The 25,998-nt window shown below is 40.7% G+C and overlaps 1 protein-coding gene across 5 annotated transcripts in view; it reads left to right on the forward strand.

Annotated features, from left to right (window-relative positions):
* foxp3b (forkhead box P3b) overlaps nt 1-25,311 on the forward strand; it is a 37,763-nt gene extending 12,452 nt beyond the window's left edge. For 3 of the 5 annotated variants that reach the window (XM_049581728.1, XM_049581727.1, XM_049581724.1), the window contains exons 3-12: nt 895-982; nt 1,226-1,400; nt 5,355-5,447; nt 12,227-12,314; nt 12,569-12,643; nt 13,077-13,227; nt 14,278-14,354; nt 14,997-15,098; nt 24,618-24,739; nt 25,071-25,311. In XM_049581728.1, the coding sequence (XP_049437685.1) occupies nt 895-982; nt 1,226-1,400; nt 5,355-5,447; nt 12,227-12,314; nt 12,569-12,643; nt 13,077-13,227; nt 14,278-14,354; nt 14,997-15,098; nt 24,618-24,739; nt 25,071-25,128 (1,029 nt within the window). In that variant the 3' untranslated portion in view covers nt 25,129-25,311. The remainder of the gene's footprint in view (nt 1-894; nt 983-1,225; nt 1,401-5,354; nt 5,448-12,226; nt 12,315-12,568; nt 12,644-13,076; nt 13,228-14,277; nt 14,355-14,996; nt 15,099-24,617; nt 24,740-25,070) is intronic. The other 2 variants (XM_049581725.1, XM_049581726.1) reach the window with 2 other exon arrangements.
* Nucleotides 25,312-25,998: the final 687 nt, after the last annotated feature.

The raw sequence follows: 25,998 nt of genomic DNA on the forward strand, positions 1-25,998 counted from the left end.
GGAGTGTGCTGAGCACAATGATACCTTGCCCTAATATAGCATTTTTGTATCAATTTAATAGAAAGAGGAGCATCTCTATTTTCAACACTGTCTCACTCTGACCTTGTTACATATTGACGTTTGGTCATGGACTTTCCACATCCAGATACAAGGTGCAAGGTACCCTGGGTGCGTTGGTTGTTGACGTTCTGGGACACCATGTCAACTTCAGCCTGTTACATGAAAATATACTTCTGTTTTCACAGAAAATGTACCACTTGCATATAGTCTCTTTCAAAATAAATGCACTACGTTGGTACAGCACCGTACCTTCATCAACAAATGCACGTGGTTACGTTTAGCTAACACACGTAAGTAGTTGGGTTTAGGCAACAAAAGCACATGGTTGGCTTCTCACAGGAAGCAAACACCGGCCTCCTGAGTCCTGGGTGAAAGTTGGTGGTTGTTGAACCCATCCACCACCCCTCTCACCTGGCCTAGTTGGACTTCTGCCGTCTAAATTTTTGCTGTTGAGCCACTGTGTATCCCCCTGGGTTTCCTCCCGTACGCCATTAAACAATACAGGCAACTAGCCGTGTATCATGCTGAGTGGACAAGATGACACTTAGTCACATTTTTGAGAATGAAACATGGGCAAATAGGGAAGGAATAGGCAGCCTTACATGGCAACTTTAGGGGATGAAACCATGCTTGCCCCACCTGACCATCAGGTGGTATTCATCAGGCTAAAATTATTCATTTATGACAAGCCAAGCCAAGAGAGTTTGTTACCGATAAAAATACCATTAATTACTAATAATATTCTTTTTTTTCATGTTGTTTGAATCATTTAATGTCAATTTGTCACAAAAATCCACATGCTGTAGTTGACATTGGTGTTTTTTTTCCTTCCAGTGTTGCAGCATGGAAGGCATTAGGCAGAAGCAGCAGAGACCATCAGTGCTCTGCCAGGTGTCTCAAACAGCTTCCAGACGACAACACAGTATGCAGACACACATCTCTCCACACCACACCAGCAAGATTATCATTTTAAATGACAATCATTTTATGTGTGCTGACATTTTTTAGTATGCATCATTCTGTTATTCTGTTCTGTCTTCTAATGTGCACAAACAGTGTTAGCCTTGATATAAAATATACAACTATTAGGATTTTTCTCAGCATGAACAGGGACAGTATTTTTTGTTGCATGTATTTCCAAAAGATCAATGCTTTCTTCCCCTAGTGCATCCAAAAAGCAGTGCACCTGTCTCCATTTGGAAGGAAGGGGTAGATGCTAGCTGTCTTCCTGAGTCATCTTCATCACACATAGGCTTCTCTCCCAGGCAAAATCATCACTTCCTCCCTTTAAGGAGACACAGTCCAAATCAGAGCTCCATTGAGGCCACGCCTAATGATGGGTGACTATCTGACATTAACACTGAATACAAATGCAAATGACTATCATAACAAAGCAAGATCAGTTGCCATCTAATTCATTGGTTCCCAACTGGTGGGTAGCTGTCCAAAAGTGGGTCGCGGGTTCATTCTGAATGGACCACAAGTGATTTGCGAACGTGTCAAGATTGTAAAAAAACACTCTTTATTTTTAAGTAAAGTGAATTTCTGCATGGAGCTTTTATTTTGAAGTGCTGTTTCCTGCTGTAGAGTGAGTAGATAACTAACAGCTACTTAACAGAGACAGCAAACTAGCTTGATGACATAGCCAAATGCAAGTATGATGCTATTGATGATATTAAACTGTGTGGACCTTAAACTAATGATGGAGAAATCTGGACCCTGTGGCTGGACCAGATGGGAACCACTGATCTAATTGATGGGTTGGCTTAAAAAATGTTATATTTTTATCATATATGATTAAAGTTTCCTTGTCAACCAGCAGGACAGTTTACATGTGTGTTATGGACTTGGAAAAAGTTTATGAAAAGGTCTGCTAAGGTATCTGGTAGACAAGGGGGGAATGGTAGAGTATGAGAACAGGGCAGCTACTACAGTACAAGCCATTCAGTCCTTGGAGCAAGAGCAATGGCAGCAATCTCATCAGGAAGTCAAACACTAATCACAGTGGATCTTGGACCACATCAAGGTTATATCTTGTCAGTGATTCTTTTTGTCATTTTCATGGACAGATTCTCAAGATGCAGCAGAGATGTGTGTCCACTTTAGTGACCTTAGGATTGGGGTGGTTCTTTGGCACTAGGGTAATGGAGATGTGTGCCAGCAACTGCTGGAAAATGGTGTTTTGTGAATTCAAGTGAAGCAGTTCAAGTGTCTAGCAGTTAAAATATCTCGGGGTCTTGTTCATTAGTGATTAATTAAATGTTAGGTTGACAGGTAGATTGGTGCTCCAGACTGGACAACATACTGTATAAAACGTACGTATCTCCAGAGAGCACTTTGAGGAGGTTTGCTGATTAATGGCCATACTGGCAAACAGGCTTCTTTCAGTCAGATTCAGAATACTTTATTAGTTCCAACAGGACAATTCATTTCTACAGTCGACCTGTCCATAGCAGTCGAAAGGAACCGTGGTTCTGCTCCAGCATCCTGACCTTGACCCTACAACTAAAAGTGCCTTCCAAAATCCTAAGAAATATCCAACACAAATATGACACCTATCGTCCGACTTCAATTAAAAGCTTAATCCCAATTAAACCCCCAGGCTCTTTTACTAGCCCAGTGTGGCTACACATTCTGACAAATAAAGGCCAGTTTCAATTAAACACCTGGTCTGGTTGCCAAGCAGTTCATTTTTATAGAAGTTCTTTGGATGTAAAAAACCGGATTGTTAACTACCCACTTGAGCTAATGTTAGTTAGGTGTTTATATCACACATACAAATAGAAATGTTTAAATTAGCCTGTAAGTTATTCATATTCCTTTAGTCCGTAAAGGTCCACTGATCAAAACAATCAAAAGAGTTTTTCATAAGAATTAATCCAAGTTATGAATTTTATGTTAAAAGGATAAAGTGGTGTTGTGTTGGTGTGCTGGGTGCTGTAGTCCTGGAGTCCCATGAAATGAGTGTCATAACATAGGGTACCTTGTTACCTTATAACATAGGGTACCTTACCCCAATAGGGTAAGGCAATTGAGATTGAGCAATACATTAAGAGCTTGTTTACCTGGCCTGGCAGTCGGGTAAAAGAACAGAACAAGGAAATACTTTAAGTTTATTTGCTCTCAGCTTGGGGCGGCAAAGCACTATTTTCCAGCAGAGTGTCACGGTATCAAAAGTAACCTTTAGTTCACAAATTGTGAATTTGTTCTCTTATGCCTGTGCTGCCTGGTTGAAAAACACTAATATAGCCTATACAAAGCTTGTATCTTTTTGTTTTTCAAATTATGACTGCTAATAAAGTGCTCCAAGGATGGAGTTTTTCTGTAGGCCCACACGGAAGTTATCTTCGCCCTGGTTTCAATGTCAAAAAGCCTGTGGGATTTTGCCACTGGATTTTGGGTTATTGCAGAAAATAAGTAAAACCATCTTGATGATGTGAGCTCCACGTTCTCCAATCCAATCCAAGCCAATCAGTGTACATCTTCCTTATCACCAACGGAGCCAGTTGATAAATCAAGCTTTTGCCAAATCTAGCTGAAAGAACGGTGAAAACTTCTATTCCTCTGAGAATCTCTGTGAGTGCATGCTCTTGTTCTTGCTTAATTGCCTCTTTTTCTGCAATAACTTCACTTTTTGCTGTGTTTTTACTAGGGAGCAGGAGCTGCCATTACTTTTCTGCAAGTTGCAGCCTGCATTTTATGTCATCAACTACAATGTCATCCCTGATTGGCCCCAATTGTAATTTTATTTCCAGAAACTGTTTGTGGTGGCAGTGAGTCCAGACTACTATAGAAAGAGCACATTTTGTTCAGGAAGATGATCTTCACAAATGAACACCTCTTTTATGATTTTTGAACCCTAAATGCAATCGCCAGAAGTAAAAACTTAATGTTAGGCTATAAATGAACTACACCACAGTCGCATGACTTAATGTCACCACCACAATGAAGCTGTAAAGCCATTTAGCTACTTGTCAATTGCCTTTTTAAAGACACGTAAAAGCTTCAAAATTCACATTGAGGCATTTACTTGAGTATTTAATGTTGTAGAACAAAATGTGAACGTCTCTTAAGCTTGTGTTAAAGGACCAGTGTGTAATATTTGGCATGGTTTATTGTCAAATCTGAATCTGAATCTGAATATTCTACCCATTAATATGTTTATATAAATGTATAATCGCTATAAAATAAAATTCGTTTGGTTTTCGTAGCCTTATAAGTATGCTTTTATATATATATATATATATATATATATATATATATATATATATAGCAAGGGCCTTGCTTTAGAGAGGTCGCCATCTTGTGCCGCCATGTATGTAAGGCAGCCTGAGCAGACAGTCCAGCCAGCCAGAGAACGCGTTTCGCATGTATAAATGAACCAACGAAGACAGCGGAAGGAAGGAAGGAGGAGGAGGAAACAGCAGAGAGTGTTAGTAGTTCGTTGATAGAGAGTAGTGAAAGGTTTTTTAAGTTATAAAGTTTGTGAATGGACCACACTTAACACGCGACAGGAGAGAATGAACCCGAACCGTCATCTGCGAGGAAAAGAAAACGCAACTTCACTCCTTGTGGAGATTGCTGGAGATTGGTGGAGCAGAGAGGGGAGGGGGTACCCGCTAGGTAATGTAAACGAGTATGTGTGTATGAACTGTGTGTGTTACGCTAGAAGAGTCAGAGTTTGGGACGGAGTCTTTTACCCCCTGGAGTGTTACCGGGGTTTTTGGAGTGCTCAAATAAACTGGCCTTTTTCCCGAACGCTCCTCTGGTCTCCTGCTCATGAGTGATTCATTACAATATCGTAACATGGCTTAGATTTCTAAATAAACATTTACCTCGTTGCTAGATAGACCTACTCCTGAAAAACTCGTGTCTGCGCAAGGCTTTTTGTCCCTACGAGGCCACGTCATGTACCTGACGGGAGGGGTGAGCGAGTGAGCCCTGCAATCTAGAATTTGACACCTGATGTCACTGTTTTCAACCCATTTTACACACTGGCCCTTTAACTACAGACCTTATTCCAGGCATCAAACCAAAAACCCACTGACTTTGAGAACCTGGAGTGCAAAATGTTAACTCATTCATGGGTTTAAGGACTAATTTCCTTTGCTGCAGAGGGTAAACATGTGGCAGCCATAAACAAGGAGCTTTTTTTTATTGTTGTACAAATATCTTTCACCTTTTGGCTCAGCTCTTTCACCAAAGGTATTCCCTTGTGCCACACTTTAAGTCAGAAAGTACTACAGTTAAATGACTGGTACATGATATCACTGAAACATTTCTCATTCTGCCAGCATTCCTGAGGGGACCAGTGCTCTATTTGTGAGTGGCCTCTGCCGCTGGCCTGGCTGTGATGTGGTGTCTGAAGATTTCCCTAGTTTCTTAAAGTAAGTAGACTGCTGAATACTTAATTCATGGAATCACTTGTCTGTCAGGAGGAACAGATTACTGAGGAATCAGTTTTAAGTTGATATCAGTAATGCAATGTAACAGTAACCTGACAAGCATTATTTGCTTTTTCAAAAGAACTATTTCATATGGAATGCTGTTCATCTTAACATGTAAAAATATAACGTTCATTTGATGCTTTAAGACTACAGAAAATGCCCTGCTCAGAAGTAAATTTCTGACGTCTTAAGTTTAATATTGGGTGCAACCATTTCATCAGTTTTGGAGGGGAAACTGATGAAATAGTATTCAGTATACGTTGTATTTGCACAAGTGTCCACTAGATGGCAGAATTAAATTAGACTACATTGGGCATAGTGTTAAATCATCTATTCTGAGTGTGTTACTGATTTGCCTTCCTTAAAGGGATAGTGCACCCAAAAATGAAAATTCAGCCATTACCTACTCACCCATATGTCGAGGGAGGATCAGGTTTTAGAGTCCTCACATCCCTTGCGGAGATCCCAGGGGAGAGGGGGTAGCAACACAACTCCACCTAATGCAAGCTGACAGCGCCCCAGATTCAACTCTCTGTTTTTAGCCTCATTGTAGCCTGTAGCTAACTGCCCCTGTGTACACCGCACTCATGTGTGCGCGCTTGCGCGAGACCGTGAGACATGGGCACTGCATTCATGTGTGTTCACGCGCTTTCGCTGGTGTCGTGCACAAGCACGCACACGTGAACTCGGTGTACAGAGAGGCAGTTAGCTACAGGCTACAATGAGGCTAAAAACAGAGTTCAAATGACGTTTTTCCAAGTAACTTTTTATGTCGGAGCTTCAGGACACTTGGATCACTACAGACGAGCAGTATGGAGATATTTTGTGGTTTCAGTCATGTGTTTTTGGACGTTTGAATCTGGGGCGCCGTCAGCCTGCATTAGGTGGAGTTGTGTTGCTACCTCCTCTCACCTGGGATCTCCGCAAGGGATGTGAGGACTCTAAAACTTCATCTTGGCATATGGGTGCTACTTCATATTACTGATATTGCTGAGGTCTGCCGAATTCAGCATCAAGTTTCACCAGGTGGAACTCTGATTTAATAAGTCAGCAGTGATAAAAATGTGTAAACTGTGTCATTAAGGCTGACGAGTAGATCATTAGCTGGTGAACATCACATTTATTCACTTTACATGGAGCTAAAATTAATACAGAATTAGCCAATTGTTTGCTTCATGTGTTATTGTTTGTTCATGAGTCATGAGAAATCATAAAACATCTTTCAGAACGAGTTTGGGCTCTGTTAAATTAAACAATATACTAACAGAGAAAGGCAAGCTAAGCGTGCCTGGTTAAAAAGGAAAACAACAAATGCTTCGAGATGGCTCACAGAGATGACAGAGGTATGATCACAATACTGTCTGTGGTCTAACAGGTGGTGTGTTCCACATGTTTTATTTCCTAATGGCTCTAGAAAGGAGGATTAGCATATTTTTTTTGATTGATTGTGCATGACACGTAAATAAAAATAATCAAAGTGCCCAACCCTCATGGGTTTATAAGACACCAAAAAGAAAGTACAGTTTCAGTGTACATTATTATTATTATTATTATTATTATTAGTATTATTTCATTTCATACATAATTACAGCCACTTTTACGGCTCAGACTTTAAACAGAATATTCTGCCTTCTCTCCCACGCTTTACAAATAAAATCTGCAACAAAAAAGGTTCCCTTTCTAAAACACAACTCAAGTTTCTCATACTCATCCAGCCAAAAGAAATCAGCATAAATAGAGGACATTTTAATAATTTTAATTTTAAGGCATATATGCCGCACCTATAATTCATGCAAGGTATCATGGGGGTTTTAAGGTGGATACAAAGTAAAACACCATGTTTGTGTTTAAAAATGAATTTCATATAATTTATACTGGATGAAAACACACATAGGCTGTGCACAATATACACTGTCTGTTACTCAACCACTGACCCGGTAATAACCACATAAACACCTTTTAAAACAATCAAATCCATGGGATTTATTAGAATGAAAACAATCAGACAAGACAACAAAATTCCCACGGTGACAGGCAGCAGAACCAGCAGGCCTCTCTCCTCTGCTGCTGCACAGGAGCTCTTAAAGCAACACAGTGGAGGATTGTGCTTTTTACCTCACGGGGTCCCCATACCGACGAAAAACGGTATTGTCTGTTACAGCTGTTGCAAAAATCTTTCTGCATTTGTTGACAAGCCAACGATACCGGTGAACTTCCTGAGGCTGGGCGTGTAATGCGCGATCATCATATCTTCAGAACAGGTACATGATTAGGCCAATTGCTTTATTTATTTATTCATTTTCGAAACTCAGAAATGAGTTGCTCTCTGCATGTCAGGGCTGACCTTCTCCTCACACCTTCACCTTCTTCCTTTTCTTTGTCGCTTCGGCCATGACAACCACATCTCACTTCGTTCACCTCGGTTCGACTATGCTACCCTAAAGAGAGGAGGGAGATATGATATGCTGTAAAGCAGTAAAATTTTGTAGTCCTTTTGGTGTCCAGGTTCCTACCCGAACCCCGAAACTGCATAGTGCCAGTGCAAGTGAAATAGATGCTCTCAAGCAATGACGGAGGTGTTATCCAACTTATTGTGAGTTGATGTACAATCACAAGGAATTTGGATATTTTGAGGGCTCAAAAACGGCATTGTGTTGCTTTAAGCACCTCCTCCATACCAGGTGCTCTGCACCCCATTAACTAATGCAGCACACCTGGGCAGATCTACAAGGGAGGGAAAAGGAACAGCAGCACAGAACACATACACAGCCGTAACACCCCCACCCTTAAAACAATGAATAAATGGGTTGTCATACTATCATCTCACATGCAAGTACTGGGGCAATTAAAGCTTAACACAACACTAATACAATACCCCATAGTTCAGTGACAAATGCTATTTATTCATTGAAATGTAACTAAGCTGCTGCCACCGAGTTCAAGACTAAGCAGCAGCTGCACAAATAGCCAAATCAGTGGGTGCCACTCCCACCAGGTGCAAAAAGGCTACGACCATGAGGTGAAAAGAAACCCAAAGCCAAACAAAGTTACTGCATTACCAACACCAAAAACAGTAACACAGGTGACCAACACAAAAATGGAGTGCAGCAGGCACATACCAAAAGGATCATAACATGTAGACCAGCTACAAAGTTGCTGCCATACCAACAGCAACACAAAGATCCAGCAAAAGTGAACTGCCACTACCACAACACAAAATGGACACCATATGGTCTTCAACCACACACGTTACTATGATGGATGCAGGAAACCAGCAACACAAATGGACCTGATAAATAGGGAAGCCACAACCACCACTCTAAGATCCAATGATCTGCGGGGGTGACTACATCCCAATGGTGCGTTCGTTTTGTACTCGGAGGTTGGAAGTCAGAATGACGTCACTTCCGAGTTGAAAACGGAACTACCGTTGGGCTAGCCGTAGCCACTGTTAGCAATATCAGTTGATAACAACTCTCTATGTGGTATTTTGCACACACAGACAGCCTAGCAACATGCCCATGGATAACAATTTAACAGTACTATGGGTATGGCTGACCTAACGTAAAACAAATAAGATAAAATTGCTATAAACAGTACTTTAGCAGAGTGTTTACTCACTATGTATGTGACCGGCAGCCATCTTGAATTTGGGGTTGATGCAGTTGATCCGAGTTTCCGAGTTGGAAATCCAATCTCAGGGTGCTTTCAAGTTTAAACTTCCAACTGGGAACTGGGAATTTCCGACCTCCGAGTACAAAACGAATGCACCACAAACCTCAAAAAAAGGTCACAACGAATTTGCTACAGCAAATACCCAAAAGCAGTAACACACAAATGGCCGCACCAAAAAGTGGACTGCAACAACCACAGAACAAAATGGTCACAATGTAGTCAACCACTACACAAATGTTGCTAACTTAAACCAAAGCAGCAACCAACAAGTGACCCAGCAAATGTGGAGTGCCATGACTACAACCCTAACGTTCACAAACCACAAGTTACTGCATAAGTATTTATCACAGCGACACAAAACCATGACCAAACAGAAACTAGGCATCTCAAAACAAAATCACAATCAAGTTGCTCTGCAAAGTGCAAAAAACTAGGAAACAAGTTGCTGAAGCACCCCAACCCTGACCTGCCTACCAAGACAGCTAACTGACCTAGCTAGTTTTCAGTGGCCTGCCAAGCTCGAGGCAGCTTTAAATGCTAAACTCAGTGCATCACAGAAGAACAAGGAAATAAGGCCCGTTTCCACTGAAGAAGTTCCTGGTACTATTTGGGGGGCAGGAACTACTACAAGTACGTCCTCTCGCTTGGCCCTCTCAACCGCCATGTCTCCACTGAGAGAGCGGAGTAGGAGGAAGGTTCCTATAAAGTTACCGGGCTCTGGATGTGACTTAATCGTTGCACGACCATTTTGACCGGGGTGACGTAGGGGCGTAGGGATGCCGTTAGCTGTTAGCCCTTAGCGGTGTGTCTGTAATACTCAGTAACTCAATAAACAGTCCATGAAAAAAAAATTTTTTCAGCGGATGTCTTAGTTACAACATGATTGAGCTAACTGGAGTAATTTCATGTCGTATCCTACAACGGGGGGCTTTTAACAGATGACGTCCTGATGTTAGCTTTGCTGCTGTTCTGAGCTGTCCCTGTCAGCTGCAGCCACTGATGCTTTCTAGACATCGTGATTTCCCAAAACTGAATAAATACCACACATAGCAACACGAAACTGCTTTGCTAGCTCAATCATGTTGTAACTAAGATATCCGCTGAAAAAAATACTTTTTTCACAGAGTTTCTGAAGCTATGAATGAGCTAACCCTCGTCTGCTGAGTTTTAAAAATGTCGGCTATTTTGCTGCTTTCTGTTGACGTCACATCCCGTCTTGAGTATATCCAGTCAGCACCAAGTAATCCCCAAGCCCCAGGAGTTTCTCAGAGGCAGGGACTTGTTTAGCCCCTGTAAAAGTTCCGGAACTCTGTCCTTCGGGGGTGGTTCCTGCGGTGGAGACACGCACCAACGGCCCTGGCCCCGTAGAATTACCCCGAAGTTCCTGCGTTGGAAACGGGCCTATAGACATCTGTAGTATAGCCTGAAGCATGCCCCCACTCAGGATTATCACCAAAAATAAAAAAGGCAAAATAACAAAGTGGCAAGATCTTACCCGCCCAGTGACTACCTAGTCAGGGTGCTCAAAACTAAAGTTTTAACTAAACACAGAGCAACAACCACAAACAATTTAACAAAAGAGATTACATCTACAAGAAAAAAAAAGGCCACGAGATACACACAGAAACTTATATTTACATCACCTCATGGATGTTCTATCCCGGGCAAGGCCTCATTTGTTACGCCCCACCCTTAGGCGGCCATATGGGGCTAACAAAACTCCATCACTGACCCAATAATAACCACATAAACACCTTTAAAACAATCAAATCCATGGGATTTATTAGAATGAAAACAAGAAGACAAGACAACAAAAATCCCACGGTGAGAGGCAGCAGGACCAGCAGTCCACACACCAGAGGCCTCTCTCTGCTGCTGCACAGGAGCTCTTAAACACCTCCTCCATGCCAGGTGTGCTGCACCTCGTTAACTAATGCAGCACACCTGTGCAGATCTACAAGGGAGGGAAAGGAACAGCAGCACAGAACACATACACAGCCGTAACACTGTCCCAAATACTAAACTGAAGTTGCATAGAAGACAGGCGATAGGTATGCAGCCAAAACGTACCCACTAACAGGAGTCTACATGACCACAAAGTAGGCATAGTAGAGTCCATTGCAGTCACTGCGTCAAAAAGGGGTGGGTGTGTTGACATCAACTAATGGCATGGAAGCTTTAATGTTCTAAATGTCCTAAGATATCAGAAATGTACTTATTAAAAGGGCATTTTCTGTTGTCTTAACGCGCATTTGATGCTTAAGATGTTGTATTTTTACCTATTAAGACAAACAAATTTGACTTATTAATAAGAATGTCAAAATAGATGTTTAGAGCCCTTCCGCGTTCCATAATCTCAGCACATATGCTTTGCCATCTTATTCAGTCCTATGAGAAGACAGACAGCACAGTGCAGTGTTCAACCCTGGAAGGACTATGCACTAGGACAGAGGTCTTTTTTGTTTTTCAGGCCAAGGACCCCTTAGCAGAGAGAGAGAGATAGAACAGGGCCTCCCTACTACTTATTTTGTATGAAGCTGAGTTGGACTGAAGATAATTCTCAGAGTACTTACAGGTCTTCTCTTGTTTGCGCTTACCTGTAGTTGCTGAGTCAGCAGCAGTTGTAGCATGGCTAGCTACATTAGCCTCCCCCTCTGCACTTTCATCTGTGGTTACTGAGGTGAACGGTGTGTCAGAGTCTCTTGCTCTCTTCACAAGAGTGCCCGTACATATATATATACATACATACATACATACATACATACATACACATATATATATATATATATATATATATATATATATATATATATACACACACATATATATACATATATATATACTCATTTAAATGAGTATCAGGTTATGTTTAGGCATTGCAGAAATGACGAGTTAGGCTTGATGCTATGATAATGTTCACTCGACCTGTCTCTATACTGGACACAGAGAGATTAGAGCTTCCCATCTGATTTCGGGTTTCATGACAAACAAGTGTATTTCCAAAAAATACTGGACTATAAACCCTGTCCTATTTTATGTTCCAGGCATCTCCATTCTGAACACAGTTATGGTGACAGAAGCATTGCTCAGTGGAAGGTCCAGCAAGATAATGTTCAGTGCATGGAGAGTCAGGTGGGAACTAAACAAACCTAGAAGGTGTTCAACTACATCATGACTACTCTTATGTAGCTCCACTGCACTAAGTCATGGCTTTTACACCTCACTTACCATCTATCTGCCCTTTAAGGCCCCTTGTACAAAAGAAGCTATTGTTAATTTTAGCAAATGACAAACAAAGTCTGCAAGTCATGAAGTCACTTATGTACGCACAGTGAAAAAATTCAAGCACAATGCAAAGTTGATCAGGGGCGTTTTCTTTTTTTCAGCTCATCTTGGAAAAACAGAAACTCATTGCAATGCAGCTTCATCTGCACCTATCTGAACACAAGTACACTGATTTGGTATGCTATTTCTAGTTGCTCTTGGCTTTTAGGGTGTCTTTCACCTTCATTTGCTTGATTAAAAGATTTTCCTGATATTGCATAGAGAAATTAATATATATATATATATATATATATATATATATGTATATATATATATATATATATATACATATATATATGAGCTGCGGGTTCTGCCCACCTTTGTCCAGGTAACTCAATTTCTTTGGAATATTAATATTAATTTATATATATATATATATATATATATATATATATATATATATATATATATATATATATATATATATATATATATATATATATATAAATTAATATTAATATTAATATTTATGTATATTAATAATATTGAATTCCTTTTATACTTCTTTACCTGGGAAGAAAGCAAATGAAAGTATGTGTTCATGTCCACCTCCATCATTGCATATTCAAGGCAGCCTCTGAGTGGCCGTACAGCCTTCCTCTCTTCCTGCCCCAGCCTCAGGTAACAGATGGAGACAGAGTGCAACAGTGGGGCATAAAACATCTAGAGGAGTTTTACCAGCATGGCTACAGAGCTGCGGGTTCTGCCCACCTTTGTCCAGGTAACTCAATTTCTTTGGAAGTTTATTAATGACAAAATAGAGCACAAAATAAATGAATACCTGCTCTGACAGATTTGTTTTTGTCACATTCTGAGCTCTTCAATGTGTAAGGGCACCTACATACAGCTGTTCACTAACATTATTCAAGAAGCACAGCCACATCTGGCCATTTCAGTGATACAGTTTCATATGTGTTACTTTTTCGCCATCCTAGTCTTTTACACAGATGAAAAAGAACAGATTATTTGATTAGATCAGTCAGTTGGAGTTTGCATGTAAAAATTAGTTTCAGTGATAGTTAAAATTATATGTCAGTCTAATAGTTCTTTCTGCAACCCCCAAAGTACCAGGAGATAATATTTTTTATCATGTGCACACAAGACTAAAACCCACAACAGCTGTTGACAAATTCCTATCTTCTTCACACAAGATCAAACAATATAATCATATCAACTTTCAGTCTTACTCTACCCTAGTTTATATGACACTACATATAACTTATCTGATTCTTTGAGGAAAAGAAGAAAAAAAGATACAGTCTAACTTGTGACACTGTGTCTGCAAGAACTCTGTAAGATTACCTAATGACGTAAGACAGCGAATTGCAAATTGTATTGACTGTCAAACTTTTCATTTATAAAAACAACAATAATTACCAAATATGTACAGAAATTTTGACAGAATCAAAACTACAAATTCAGTCCAAAAGATTTGTTCAGTAATTCAATCAAATTTCTAATCATCTGTAATCTTGATCTTTAAATTTGAATATGTTATTTGTAACGTAATTTTTATTCAAATTTCAGGTTTCAAAATAAGCCTGAATATTGTGCAGTTTCATTTGTTGCTTTTGTTAAAATTAGATTATTATCACCATTCTGTCCACTGATGCTCTGAAAACCTGCTCTGCACCTCAGAAGTTGTTGCTAAAGTTTCCCATCAACACACTGTGGTATTTCCAGAAAGGTAGCTCATTAGATCAGATTAAAAACCACATAATCAGATATGTTTGATGACTTGGACTGATGACATGTCATCACTGTTGCACAGATATGGTCCCCAGTATTGAATGTTACAAATACAACAACATCAGGCCTCCGTACACCTACGCCTACCTGATAAGATGGGTGAGTTTCTCTACTGTTACATCTACTGTACAACACTGCCTCAGTTTAAAGTTTAAAGGTACAATGTTACAACCAGCTCCACTGTTGCCTCATTTGTTGTTGTGTAAAACGTTTGACTCTGCCCTCTAGTACCATCTACTGGCTGTATCTATGCCATCATAGAGGACGCATGGAAGTATGAGGGCAGAGATGTTTGCAACATTTGAAACGGACGTATTTATAAAGAAGGTATAAATGGACCTTCCAGCCTACACTGAGGGGGTACTATCTAGAAAAGTACCTGGTAAAAAAAACAGGTTGAGCCAAGTTGAACTGAGCTGCACCACGCTGTGGAAATGAGGCAGATATGTCAGATGAATGGCTGGATTGACCTGACAAAAAATAGTTTAAATTAACTCTAGAATAAATGTATTTAGAGCTGAAGAAGCGATTTAGATTCAAGGCCCAAATTCAACTGTTCGACTGTGGAAAATGACATTTGAAACACAATCTTTCATTATGGCACAAAGTAGACACACATTGCCTGTGGTGAAAATAACTGGATTTGATGTAGTTCTGCTACAAACTGTTGCAACTGTACTGTTGATTTGTCAACATTTTTTCTTGTCCCTGTGTTTTTCTCACTGTGTTTGATGTTTGCAGTCTATCCTGGAGTCTCCGGACAAACAGCGCACTCTGAATGAGATTTACAACTGGTTCACTACCATGTTCTTCTACTTCAGACACAACACTGCTACCTGGAAGGTAAGTGCTGCACTGTTTTTTCTTAGGGTCCAGTCTCACTGAGATTAACATTTCTCTTTTCTTTTAAATGAATGACAGGACTCTTCAGTCTTCCTCACTTAGAAAGTGAGATTGTCAAATGTTAGTGCTGCAACAACTAATTGTATATATACCATTTAATCAAGAAAAGAACAAGAGTGTATTGTCCTGATTGATGGCTGTTTTCTGAGTAAGAAAAGCAATTGACCAGTCAGATGCAACCAAGCAGAGCTTTGGTGGAGGTAGAGCTGTCTGTGGGGACTTGGCTTGGGACACAGATAAGGTATACGGAGTGTGAACTGCTAGCTGGAGAGATGCCAGTTCACCTCCTGGGCACTGCTGAGGTACCCTAGAGTGAGGCACTGAACCCCAAATTGCTCAGGGTGCTACGCTGCAGCGACCCATCATTCTGACATCTTTCCACATTGATGTGTTTGTGTGTATGTGTGTGAATTAGAAGTCCAGTCTGTGAGTCTCTGATTTAGGGAGGTATATTGGCAGAAATGGAATACAATATTTAGAGATGCGTGATAATATCAGCACATCATTGGTACTGGTCCGATATTGGCTTTAAAATTAAATATTGGAATCAGCCAACATGCCAATTTCTGCCAATATGACAAACCTATTTTTAAATGTCTTTAATTTATTTTTAATTGACATAGTGAACACTTGCAAAACATCAGGTGAATGATACAGCACAGGCAACAAAACTTATCTGAAAGTTATGCAAGTATGATACAAGTATGTGTAAAGAATAAAAATTACGAAAATTAAAACTAACAGATCAACAGACAATAAATATGTGAAACCCTTTCATAGCTGGCTTGTACCACAAAGCAGTGAAGCAGAAAAGATAACTCTGGCATGCTTGTAAATGAAAATGAAAAGGCTGCTAACCAAAGATAACGTGTCTTAAGTGCTTATCATTCTGTTACTAACTTCTTGGTGCAAAAGGACGAAATGCTGATACCACTGTGTTAAGATAATATTCACAATCACCATTAATTAACCAAACACCCAAATAAGTTTGTCATTTCAGGGTATTAACAAACTGTTATGAATAAAGCATACTTCATGATAAAACAAATTGGGCCCACAGATGTGTTACCCTTACAGTCTGTGAAAGTCTATGTAGTATGTACTCTGGAGCTCAGAGGAGTGAATCTGTCTGTTAGAGTTAAATAACTTACAACACCACACTGTCCTGACCATGGTAAATCCAGAGGCCACTGTCGAACAAGGTCCTTCACAGAAAACAAAAAACAGTTTCCATGCTAGTTAGAGCAGTGAAGAAGAATTGATAACAGGAAAATCTAGGTTTTATCCAGGTGTGAAACTACTTTGAATAAATTATGTGGTATCGGATCAGTGCGTTGACTACTTGCCAATACCCAATCCTGCATTTGGGCAGTATCAGAGGCGTTTCCAATATTGGTATCAGTATCAACGCTATTTTCATTTGTGCATAATCACCTGAAAATAAGAATCATGATTTTGTTACCTTAGAATGAGCTGTTTATATCTACATATGGAGTGTATCATTTTGCACAGAGTCCACCATGTTGTTTCTACAGTGGCCCAGGATGGACAAACCAAATGCTGGCTCTAGATAGAGCCATTGACATTTTCGCATTGACCACCATAGCTCTCGTGCATGATTGGACCATGGCAGAAGTTTCAGTTGGTAGGAGTCTGCAACCTCACCACTAGATTCAACTAAATCCTACACACTAGAACAGGGGTCATTAACCTTTATTATCAAGAGCCATTTCTGACCAATAATAATAATAATAATAATTAAAGCTGCAAGCAGCTGTGATTGGGCCCTTGCTCTCCCGCGCAAATGCGGGGGGCCAGCAACACACATCGCTGAAGCGGTTATGTGAAAACTCACAGTAAGTTAACCCTGACGTGGTGTTACGTTTCATATTCCTATTCCAAAAAAAAAAACCTATAGGGAGGGGTTTTTGAAAATTTCAAGGGGGCACAATAGAGGCATTTTGTCCCCCCCATGGGCGACTGGGCCCCTATCAGATGTAAGAGCTCGCCATTCTTGACCTGTGTTTCAGTTTTCATGAGGATATGAGCTCGCTGAAGCCATCAAGAAGCCAAACGTATTTGGTGGCAAGGGAGGCACCATAGCGACCACACCCCTTGACATAGAGAAAAGCTTTTAATAACCTTTCATCAGCATGGTCTCTGAATGAGCTGTAAAAAAATTTGAAGTCGATTGGATGAAATCCCTAGAACTAGTTCTTTAAAATACAACATATGGAAATCACGCCAAAATGACGCATGTGAGGCACCTGAGGCACGTGGGGGCTGTGACGCGAATCGAGAAGGGAGGAAAAAACCTGGCAGGAGCGAAAAAATGCAATGTTTCATTCATCCACCAGGTGGCGCTACGAGCGTAACCAGATGTGGGCAGGTGCGTTCAGGGGTGGACTGTCATCACGCATGGGAAGTTTCGAGCAAATCTGACAATGGCAATGTATAATAGGGCATTTCCTGTTTCCACAAGGGGGCGGCATGAGCGAAACCAGATGTGGGCAGGTGCGTTCAGAGGTGGACCCTCATCACACATGTGAAATTTCGAGCAAATCGGACAATACATGAAGGATTTATATCAAGTTGATGTTCCGATGGATCAAAAATGGCAGCACCATAGCAGCCACGCCCTTTGACCTACAGACATGCAGAGCACAACTTTTGATCAGCATGGTCTCTGGATGATCTGTAAAAAATATGAAGTCGATTGGATGAAATCCCTAGGACTAGTTCGTTAAAATACAACATTTGGAAATCACGCCAAAATGACAAGTCAAAATCAAAATGGCCGACTTCCTGTTTGGAGTAGACCACTGGTGCCAGAGACTTTTATGTGCGTCTGGACAACATACACATGTGTACCAATTTTCATGTTCCTACTCCAAAAAAAAACCCTCTGGAGAGGGGTTTTTGAAAATTTCAAGGGGGTGCTACAGAAGCATTTTGTCCCGCCCATGGGCGACGCCCCTATCAGATGTAAGAGCTCGCTATTCTTGACCTGTGTATCAATTTTCATGAGGAGATGAGGTCGCTGAAGCCATCAAAATGCCAAACGTATTTAGTGACGAGGGATCGATAGTCGCCACGCCGCCACATGGACACCATTAGACGTAGCTTCACAGCGTTCATAAGGTAGCTTCACCAACTGCATGCATTAGAAGTGGAATGAAGTTGATGTGGTCAAGTTTGTGGCATCAATACAATACAATACAATACTAAAGTAAAAATATTAACATATTGGGGCGTTTGGGGCGGAGCCATCATCATGTCCAGCAAGTTTGAAGCTGCTGAGATCAAGTATGTGGGCGTGAGAACCGTTCGAAATTCGATGGCGAGAAAACAAAAAGTCGTCAAAATTTGTCACGTCCTAGCGGCCACGTCCCTTGACATAGAGAAAAGCTTTTAATAGCTTTTGATCAGCATGTTGTCAGCATGATCTGTACCAACTTTGAAGTCGATAGGACGAAGGAGTTCGTTCAAATGTAAGTTGTGGAAAATGCCGTAATGAAAAAATTCAAAACAAAATGGCTGACTTACTGTTGGGATTTCACCATGACGTTAGGAGACTTTTTTGTGCGTCTCAGTATGATACGTGTGTACAAGATTTCGTTTACCTATGACAAACTAACCCCAATGGGGAGGGTATTTTGAAAATTTGTAGGGGGTGCGATTTCGGCATTTTGCGCTGACCATGTGCAACCGCCCAAAAATATCAAATTTTGGATGTGGCCGGACAAATGTGGAGAGTTAGAAACATTTTCAAATTTGGGAAAGGGCCAAAATTGGCACACGAAATGTCGCAAGAATAACAATAATAATAATAATTAAAGCTGCAAGCAGCGATGAACGGGCCCTCGCACCTTCACGCAACTTGGGAGAGCTGGCAGGACGCCTTCTGACGCGTCAGTTAATTTCTGTCAAAGTTAGATTTTGCATGCAGGAGTGACTCCGCATATCCTTGATACAGTGCTGGAATGACATATTTCACATTTTGTGTCACTTCCTCTTTCCACTAGAGGGAGTTGGAGAGAGCACAAATTATACATCATGTTTTTATACATCAAATATACATGACAGCATTTAACTTTCAGATAAATCAAAAGATAAGTGTTTGAGACCTACTTCCTGAAACCACTAGGTAGCACTATGAGTATCAGGAAATATGGTCATATAAATCTTTTCAGGAGAGGACTAATATGAATCATCTGAAGTTTGATGGAGATCAGAACATTTACGGCAAAAATATAGCAATTTCCTGTTTCATGGCGAGACATCAAAAGTAAACACTCTGCAGCATGCATAGACACTAATGATATGTCATGTTTGTGTACATCAAATACACACCATATCACTGAAATTTCAGGTTAATCCAAAGATAAGTGTCTGGTAAAAAGTACTTCAATTCAATTCAATTCAATTTTATTTATAAAGCCCAATATCACAAATCACAATTTGCCTCACAGGGCTTTACAGCATACGACATCCCTCTGTCCTTATGACCCTCGCAGCGGATAAGGAAAAACTCCCCAAAAAACCCCTTTAACGGGGAAAAAAAAACGGTAGAAACCTCAGGAAGAGCAACTGAGGAGGGATCCCTCTTCCAGGACGGACAGACGTGCAATAGATGTCGTACAGAACAGATCAGCATAACAAATTAACAGTAATCCACATGACACAATGAGACAGAGAAAGAGAGAGAGAGAGAGAGAGAGAGAGATGCAGGTAATGCCAGTAGCTTACAACAACATTATTGAAAGTAATAATATTATAGTTATAGTTCGGCTACTGCGGTACAATATGTTGAAAGTATGTATTAATATCTGGCAGTATACATGTGTGACAATAATCATATGTGTATAATAACAGTAGAAGTATGACTAATGACTAATGATGGCAGCAGCAGCAGGAGGCATCTGGCAGGACCACGACAGCAGCACAACCACACACGTCACGCTGTCCAGGCACTGCTGCGATATGAGTTAATCTGAGAGACAGTGGAGCACAAAGGCTCCGGAGAAGAAGCCGAGTTAGTGACATCCAGAATGGCTGAGTTAGCAAGATGCAGTAATAGAATACGAGAGAGAGAGAGAGAGAGAGAGAGAGAGAGAGAGAGAGAGAGAGAGAGAGAGAGAGAGAGAGAAGGAGAGAAGGTGCCCGGTGTATTATAGGGGGTCCTCCGGCAGACTAGGCCTAAATCAGCCTAACTAGGGGCTGGTCCAAAACAAGTCTGAGCCAGCCCTAACTATAAGCTTTATCAAAGAGGAAAGTCTTAAGTCTAGTCTTAAATGTGGAGACGGTGTCTGCCTCCCGGACCGTAACAGGAAGATGATTCCACAGGAGAGGAGCCTGATAGCTAAAGGCTCTGGCTCCTGATCTACTTTTGGAGACTTTAGGGACCACGAGTAACCCTGCGTTCTCAGAGCGCAGTGTTCTGGTGGGATAATATGGCACTATGAGCTCTCTAAGATATGACGGAGCTTGCCCATTTAGAGATTTATAAGTTAACAGTAGGATTTTAAATTCAATTCTGGATTTTACAGGGAGCCAGTGCAGAGAAGCTAAAACAGGAGAAATATGATCTCGTTTCTTAGTTCCTGTTAGTACACGTGCTGCTGCATTCTGAATTAGCTGGAGAGTTTTTAAGGACTTACTAGAGCTACCTGATAATAGAGAGTTACAGTAATCCAGCCTTGAGGTAACAAAAGCGTGGACCAATTTTTCTGCATCTTTTCGGGTCAGGATAGGCCTAATTTTCGCAATATTACGCAGATGAAAAAATGCAGTCCGTGAGGTTTGTTTTAAATGAGAATTAAAAGACAAATCTTGATCAAATATTACTCCGAGGTTTCTTACGGTAGTGCTAGAGGCCAGAGCAATGCCATCAAGAGAAACTATGTCATCAGATAAAGACTTCCTTTCCTTTCACCACTAGGTGGCGCTATGACTATCCCGGAATATTGTCACATAAATGTGTTCAGGGCGGGACAAATATGAATCATGTTAAGTTTGGTGGACAACGGACCATTTACTCCAAATTTATAGCAATTTCCTGTTTCATGGCGAGACATCAAAAGTAAACCCTCTGCAGCACACGTAGACACTAATGATATGTCATGTTTGTGAACATCAAATATAGACCACAGCATTGAAATTTCAGGTTAATCCAAAGATAAGTGTCTGATAAGAAGTACTTCCTTCCGACACTAGGTGGCGCTATGATTATCAGGCAATATGGTAATGAAAATGTGTTCAGGGCGGGACTAATATGAATCATGTGAAGTTTGGTGGAGATTGGACCATTTATGCCAGAGCTACAGCAATTTCGTTTTTCATGGTGAGACCTCAAGATTCAACGCTCGGCAGCGGCCGCGCCATTCAACTTTGGGCAAATCCTGTGATAACTTTTGGTCACAACGTAGTCACGCTTACATACACCAAGTCTGGAGCCAATCTGATTAAATCTGTAGGACAAGTTCGTTAATTTACAAGCCCTGGAAATGGGCAAAAACGCACAAAAGTGGCACAAGTAAATTCAAAATAGCGGACTTCCTGTTGGGTTTGGAGCATGGCTGCAAGAGACTTTTTTGTACGTAATAGAGTGTTACAGGTGCCTACCAAGTTTCATACATGCATGTCAGAGCAGCTTTGGGGGCTGCTGAATTGAAATATTCTAGGGGGCGCTGTTGAGCCATCTTGGTGCATCAAAGCACAAAAATCACATCAGACAACAGGACTTGTGACCTGTGATGTGTATGCCACGTTTGGTGAGTTTTCAAGCATCCCTTGTCCCTTCAAAACAACATCGTGTTTGATGGCGAACAAGGCGGCGCCACGGTGACAGGGTTTGATGAAAACTCAAAAGCTTCATTTTTAAGCATCATCAAGGTCTAAGGACTTAGACCAGCAAGTTTGAGGTGGGTCTGATTAACCTGCTAGAAGCGGGACATCAAAGAATGTATAAAGTAACTTTCTGTTGCCAGAAGGTGGCGCTATGGCGGTGATTCAAAATTCCTCTGTAGATGTGTTTAGGGCTGGACTGTCATCATATGTGTGAAGTTTTGGCAAGATATTTCCACGTGGAGTCAAGTTACAGCAACGTTTATCATCACGGCGAAACATCAAAGTTCGCCGCCAGGCCATGGCCACGCCCTTCGAAGAAAACTCAGAGTTTCCACAATAAAGCGTCATCAACGTCTTATGACTTTTTTCACCAAGTTTGAGATGGATCTGGTCAAGTCTGTAGGAGATGTACATTAAAGTCTAAAACATGACCTTTCCTGTTGTCAGTAGGGGGCGCTATGTTTATCTCTAATTATTGACATGTAGATGTGTTCAGGGCAGGACTGTCATCAATCCTGTGAAGTTTGGGCAAGATTGGACCATGTATGCTGGAGTTATAAACTACTTCCTGTTTAGTGGCGAGACCCCTAACTTTGACGCCATCCCACAGTCACATGCATTGACGAAAACTCAAGCTTTTGATAACTTTTCATCTTCAAGGTCTTGGGATGGGACAGACCAAGGTTTGAAGTCAATCGGATGAAATCTCTAGGACTAGTTTGTTCATTTATGACCCCTGGAAATGGCCAAAAATGCATCAAAATTGCACAGTAAATTCAAAATGGCCGACTTCCTGTTGGGTTTAGAGCATGCCTCCAAGAGGCTTTTTTGTAGGTCCTGGAGTGTCACATGAGCCTGCCGAGTTTCATACACGTAGGTTAAACTGGCTTCAGGGGCTGTTTCCTCAAACTTTTGTAGGGGGCGCTACTGAGCCATTTTTTGGAACCCGCACACGAGACCCTTAAAATATCAAATTTTCACCAGTTCTGAGATGTGTGCAAAGTTTCATGAGTTTTTCGGGTATGGTAAGCCTCCCAAAAAGGCAATTCATTTGGAAGAAGAAGAAGAAGAAGAAGAAGAAATCCTTGCATTTCAATAGGGTCCTCGCACCGCTAGGTGCTTGGACCCTAATAATAATAAACAGCGCGATTACAATAGGGTCCTCACGGACGAATTCATCGTCTCGTCGCTCGGGCCCTAATAAATAATAATAATAAACAGCGCGATTACAATAGGGTCCTCACGGACGACTTCGTCGTTGCTCGGGCCCTAATAATAAACAGCGTGATTACAATACGGTCCTCACGGATGACTTCGTCGTTGTTTGGGCCCTAAAAAGCAGCGTGATTACAATAGGGTCTTACACAGACGACTTCGTCGTCACTCGGGCCCTAATAATAAACACCGCGTTTACAATAGGGTCCTACGGACGACTTCGTCATCGCTCAGACCCTAATAAACAGCGCGATTAAAATAGGGTCCTCACGGACGATTTCGTCATTGCTCGGGCCCTAATAATAATGATAATCTGTGTGGGGCCGCAAAACACATTAGAGCCTTATAATGAAGGTAAACATAGCATATGAAGTCTAATTAGCCTATACTAAAAGTCTAAATCAGCATTCATTAATATGATTTAACACAAGGCGGCTACTGTGCAGGGCACTATTTATTATTATGTGGTGCTTTAACTTTGCAGAGCTGGCAATGAAAGCAAACAAATCTATCAATGCACTTCTAATTTCTCTGTTTTGTTTCAAGACTTTTACTTTTCTTGGATTTGGCATCCATAGCTTACCAGCTCAACTGGGGGTTGAGCTGGTAAGCTTTTGAGGCTACCTGCTATTGAGGTTCAGCAAAATCCTGAGGTAAAGGTGCCAGGCAGTAGATGTTTAATGCACATTTTAGTTGTTGTTTTTTATTCGGTATATAGGCTTTACACTTTTACAATTGGAGAATGTAGACTTTCTTTAGGCCTACAACGGTGATGAATGAAAATTAAAATGTTAAAAAACAAACAATAAAAACAAAACAACCGTTACTCATTTCCATATACTTTTTGTCAAAGCCACAGTGAGCTAGCAGGTTGCCCACCCCTGCGCTAGACCTTTAAGAAAGTAACAGCAGAATGAAAAAACTGAATTTTTCCCAGGGGATAAATATTATACATTATTAGATGTATTGTACCTACTTTGTAGGCAATATGAAGAATGGAGCTGTAGCCTTGCTACATAGCTACTTACAGCCAGTCACCTGTATCTATATTCATTACAAATAGCAAGAGAAAAATGATACTGAGTGCAGATGAGGCCAAATTAAATGAAATTCTTATTATGACAGCGATATTTACAAGTCAAAAGCTGTTTATCACAGAAACTCCTTTTGAACACTGCATTATGGTTAACCCAGCAGGAAGCAAGGTTTATGGGAAATGTAGTCTTGATTTTGCTACACTGTTGAAAGCCATAGTCTTGCTGCCTTGTGGTTTAGTAATGTGTTTATGTAAAAGTAATATTTAACATACCCCAAACAACAACAAAGAAGTTTCCAACTGTTAAAACACATTTAAGTTTGCCTCTATGACAATACAGTTTTCCTGTTCCTAACCAGAATGCAGTGCGGCACAACCTCAGTCTTCACAAGTGCTTTGTGCGAGTGGAGGGAGGGAAAGGAGCTGTGTGGACAGTGGATGAAACAGAGTACCAGAGGAGGAAGGGCCAGAAGTATCACAGGTACAAACCTCCTCAGAACAAACACTCATTGAACATGCTCTCTACTCTATTCAGGACTCAGTATGGAGTCAAGTGCTGTTGATGGGCATATATGTGTGCCGTCAAGCATCCTCAGCCAATGCAAGAGAAAGGCACTAAAATTATTTCCAGGTTACAGCAGAAGCATAGGTAGAAAAGGAAAGGTGAAGGTAAAGAAGAATTTTGCATTCGATTCCATTTCAGATTTTAACTTGGCATCAAATGCTTGCCCATGAACAAGTGGTTATGGTGATACCCCAGTTAGTGCAGTGTGTGTGTCTGTCTGTGTCATAAGAACTGTATGTATTTTCAGGGACTGTCCTGTGAAGTGGCTCACATCCTACCCCCATTACTGTCCAGAGGACCCCTGAACACCAGCAGAGTCAGTGAGCTGGAGTTACATTCTCATGTAGTGATAATACAGAGTGTTAATTTGGATTTATTTGAAAAGACATTTTAAACATGGCTATATATAAGGCAAATGTTTTTGTATTCAATTATTTCTAATGCCAAAAGAAGTGTTGGAAAATAAATGAAGTCAACATGTGTGGGTATTTTGTCTTCAACCTGTTTGTACTCATTCATGAACTACTTTCCCTTCAGTCACTAGGTCAGACATGTCAGGTTGTTCACATCATCCTGTGTAATATATATGTGAACTGAACCATGAACATCCTCCGATACCTTTTCATCTGCTTTTATTTCACAAAGAACTATTTGATTTGAATTGACTACCACAAAAACAATGGAAAATGGGTCAGTAACCTCCCAAACTCAATTTATTTCCCTTTCCCACAATAACTCATGTGAAAAATGTAGTGAAATGTGTATTAGTACTATAGAGTGATAATAATACACTGCAAAAATGTCACTTTATTTAGAACATCCCTACCAGGGTAGTGATATTTAAGTAAGTGATATTTTATGCATTGCATTTTATGCAATCTTTTTTGTGGCTGTCAAGACCAATTGCATTGGTATGCAGATATTATCTTTGCCATCCTGTCTTGATTGTCAATTGTACTGCCGCACCTAAAACGTTTTTGTTGCCCTAAGTAGGCTCAGTTTTACAGCAGCCCTCTGACACCCAGACATAACACTGGTGGCATTAGGAATGTGGTTTATTAGTAACACAACAGAATATCACATATCTGATCCTTTGAAGACATTTGCAAGATAATTCTTTTTTTCTTCAAAGCAACAAAGACCAAAAGTAAAAATGTGTTAATCTGTCCCTCATT

The sequence above is a fragment of the Epinephelus fuscoguttatus genome, linkage group LG7 (assembly GCF_011397635.1).
Source record: "Epinephelus fuscoguttatus linkage group LG7, E.fuscoguttatus.final_Chr_v1".
NCBI lineage: Eukaryota > Metazoa > Chordata > Actinopteri > Perciformes > Serranidae > Epinephelus > Epinephelus fuscoguttatus.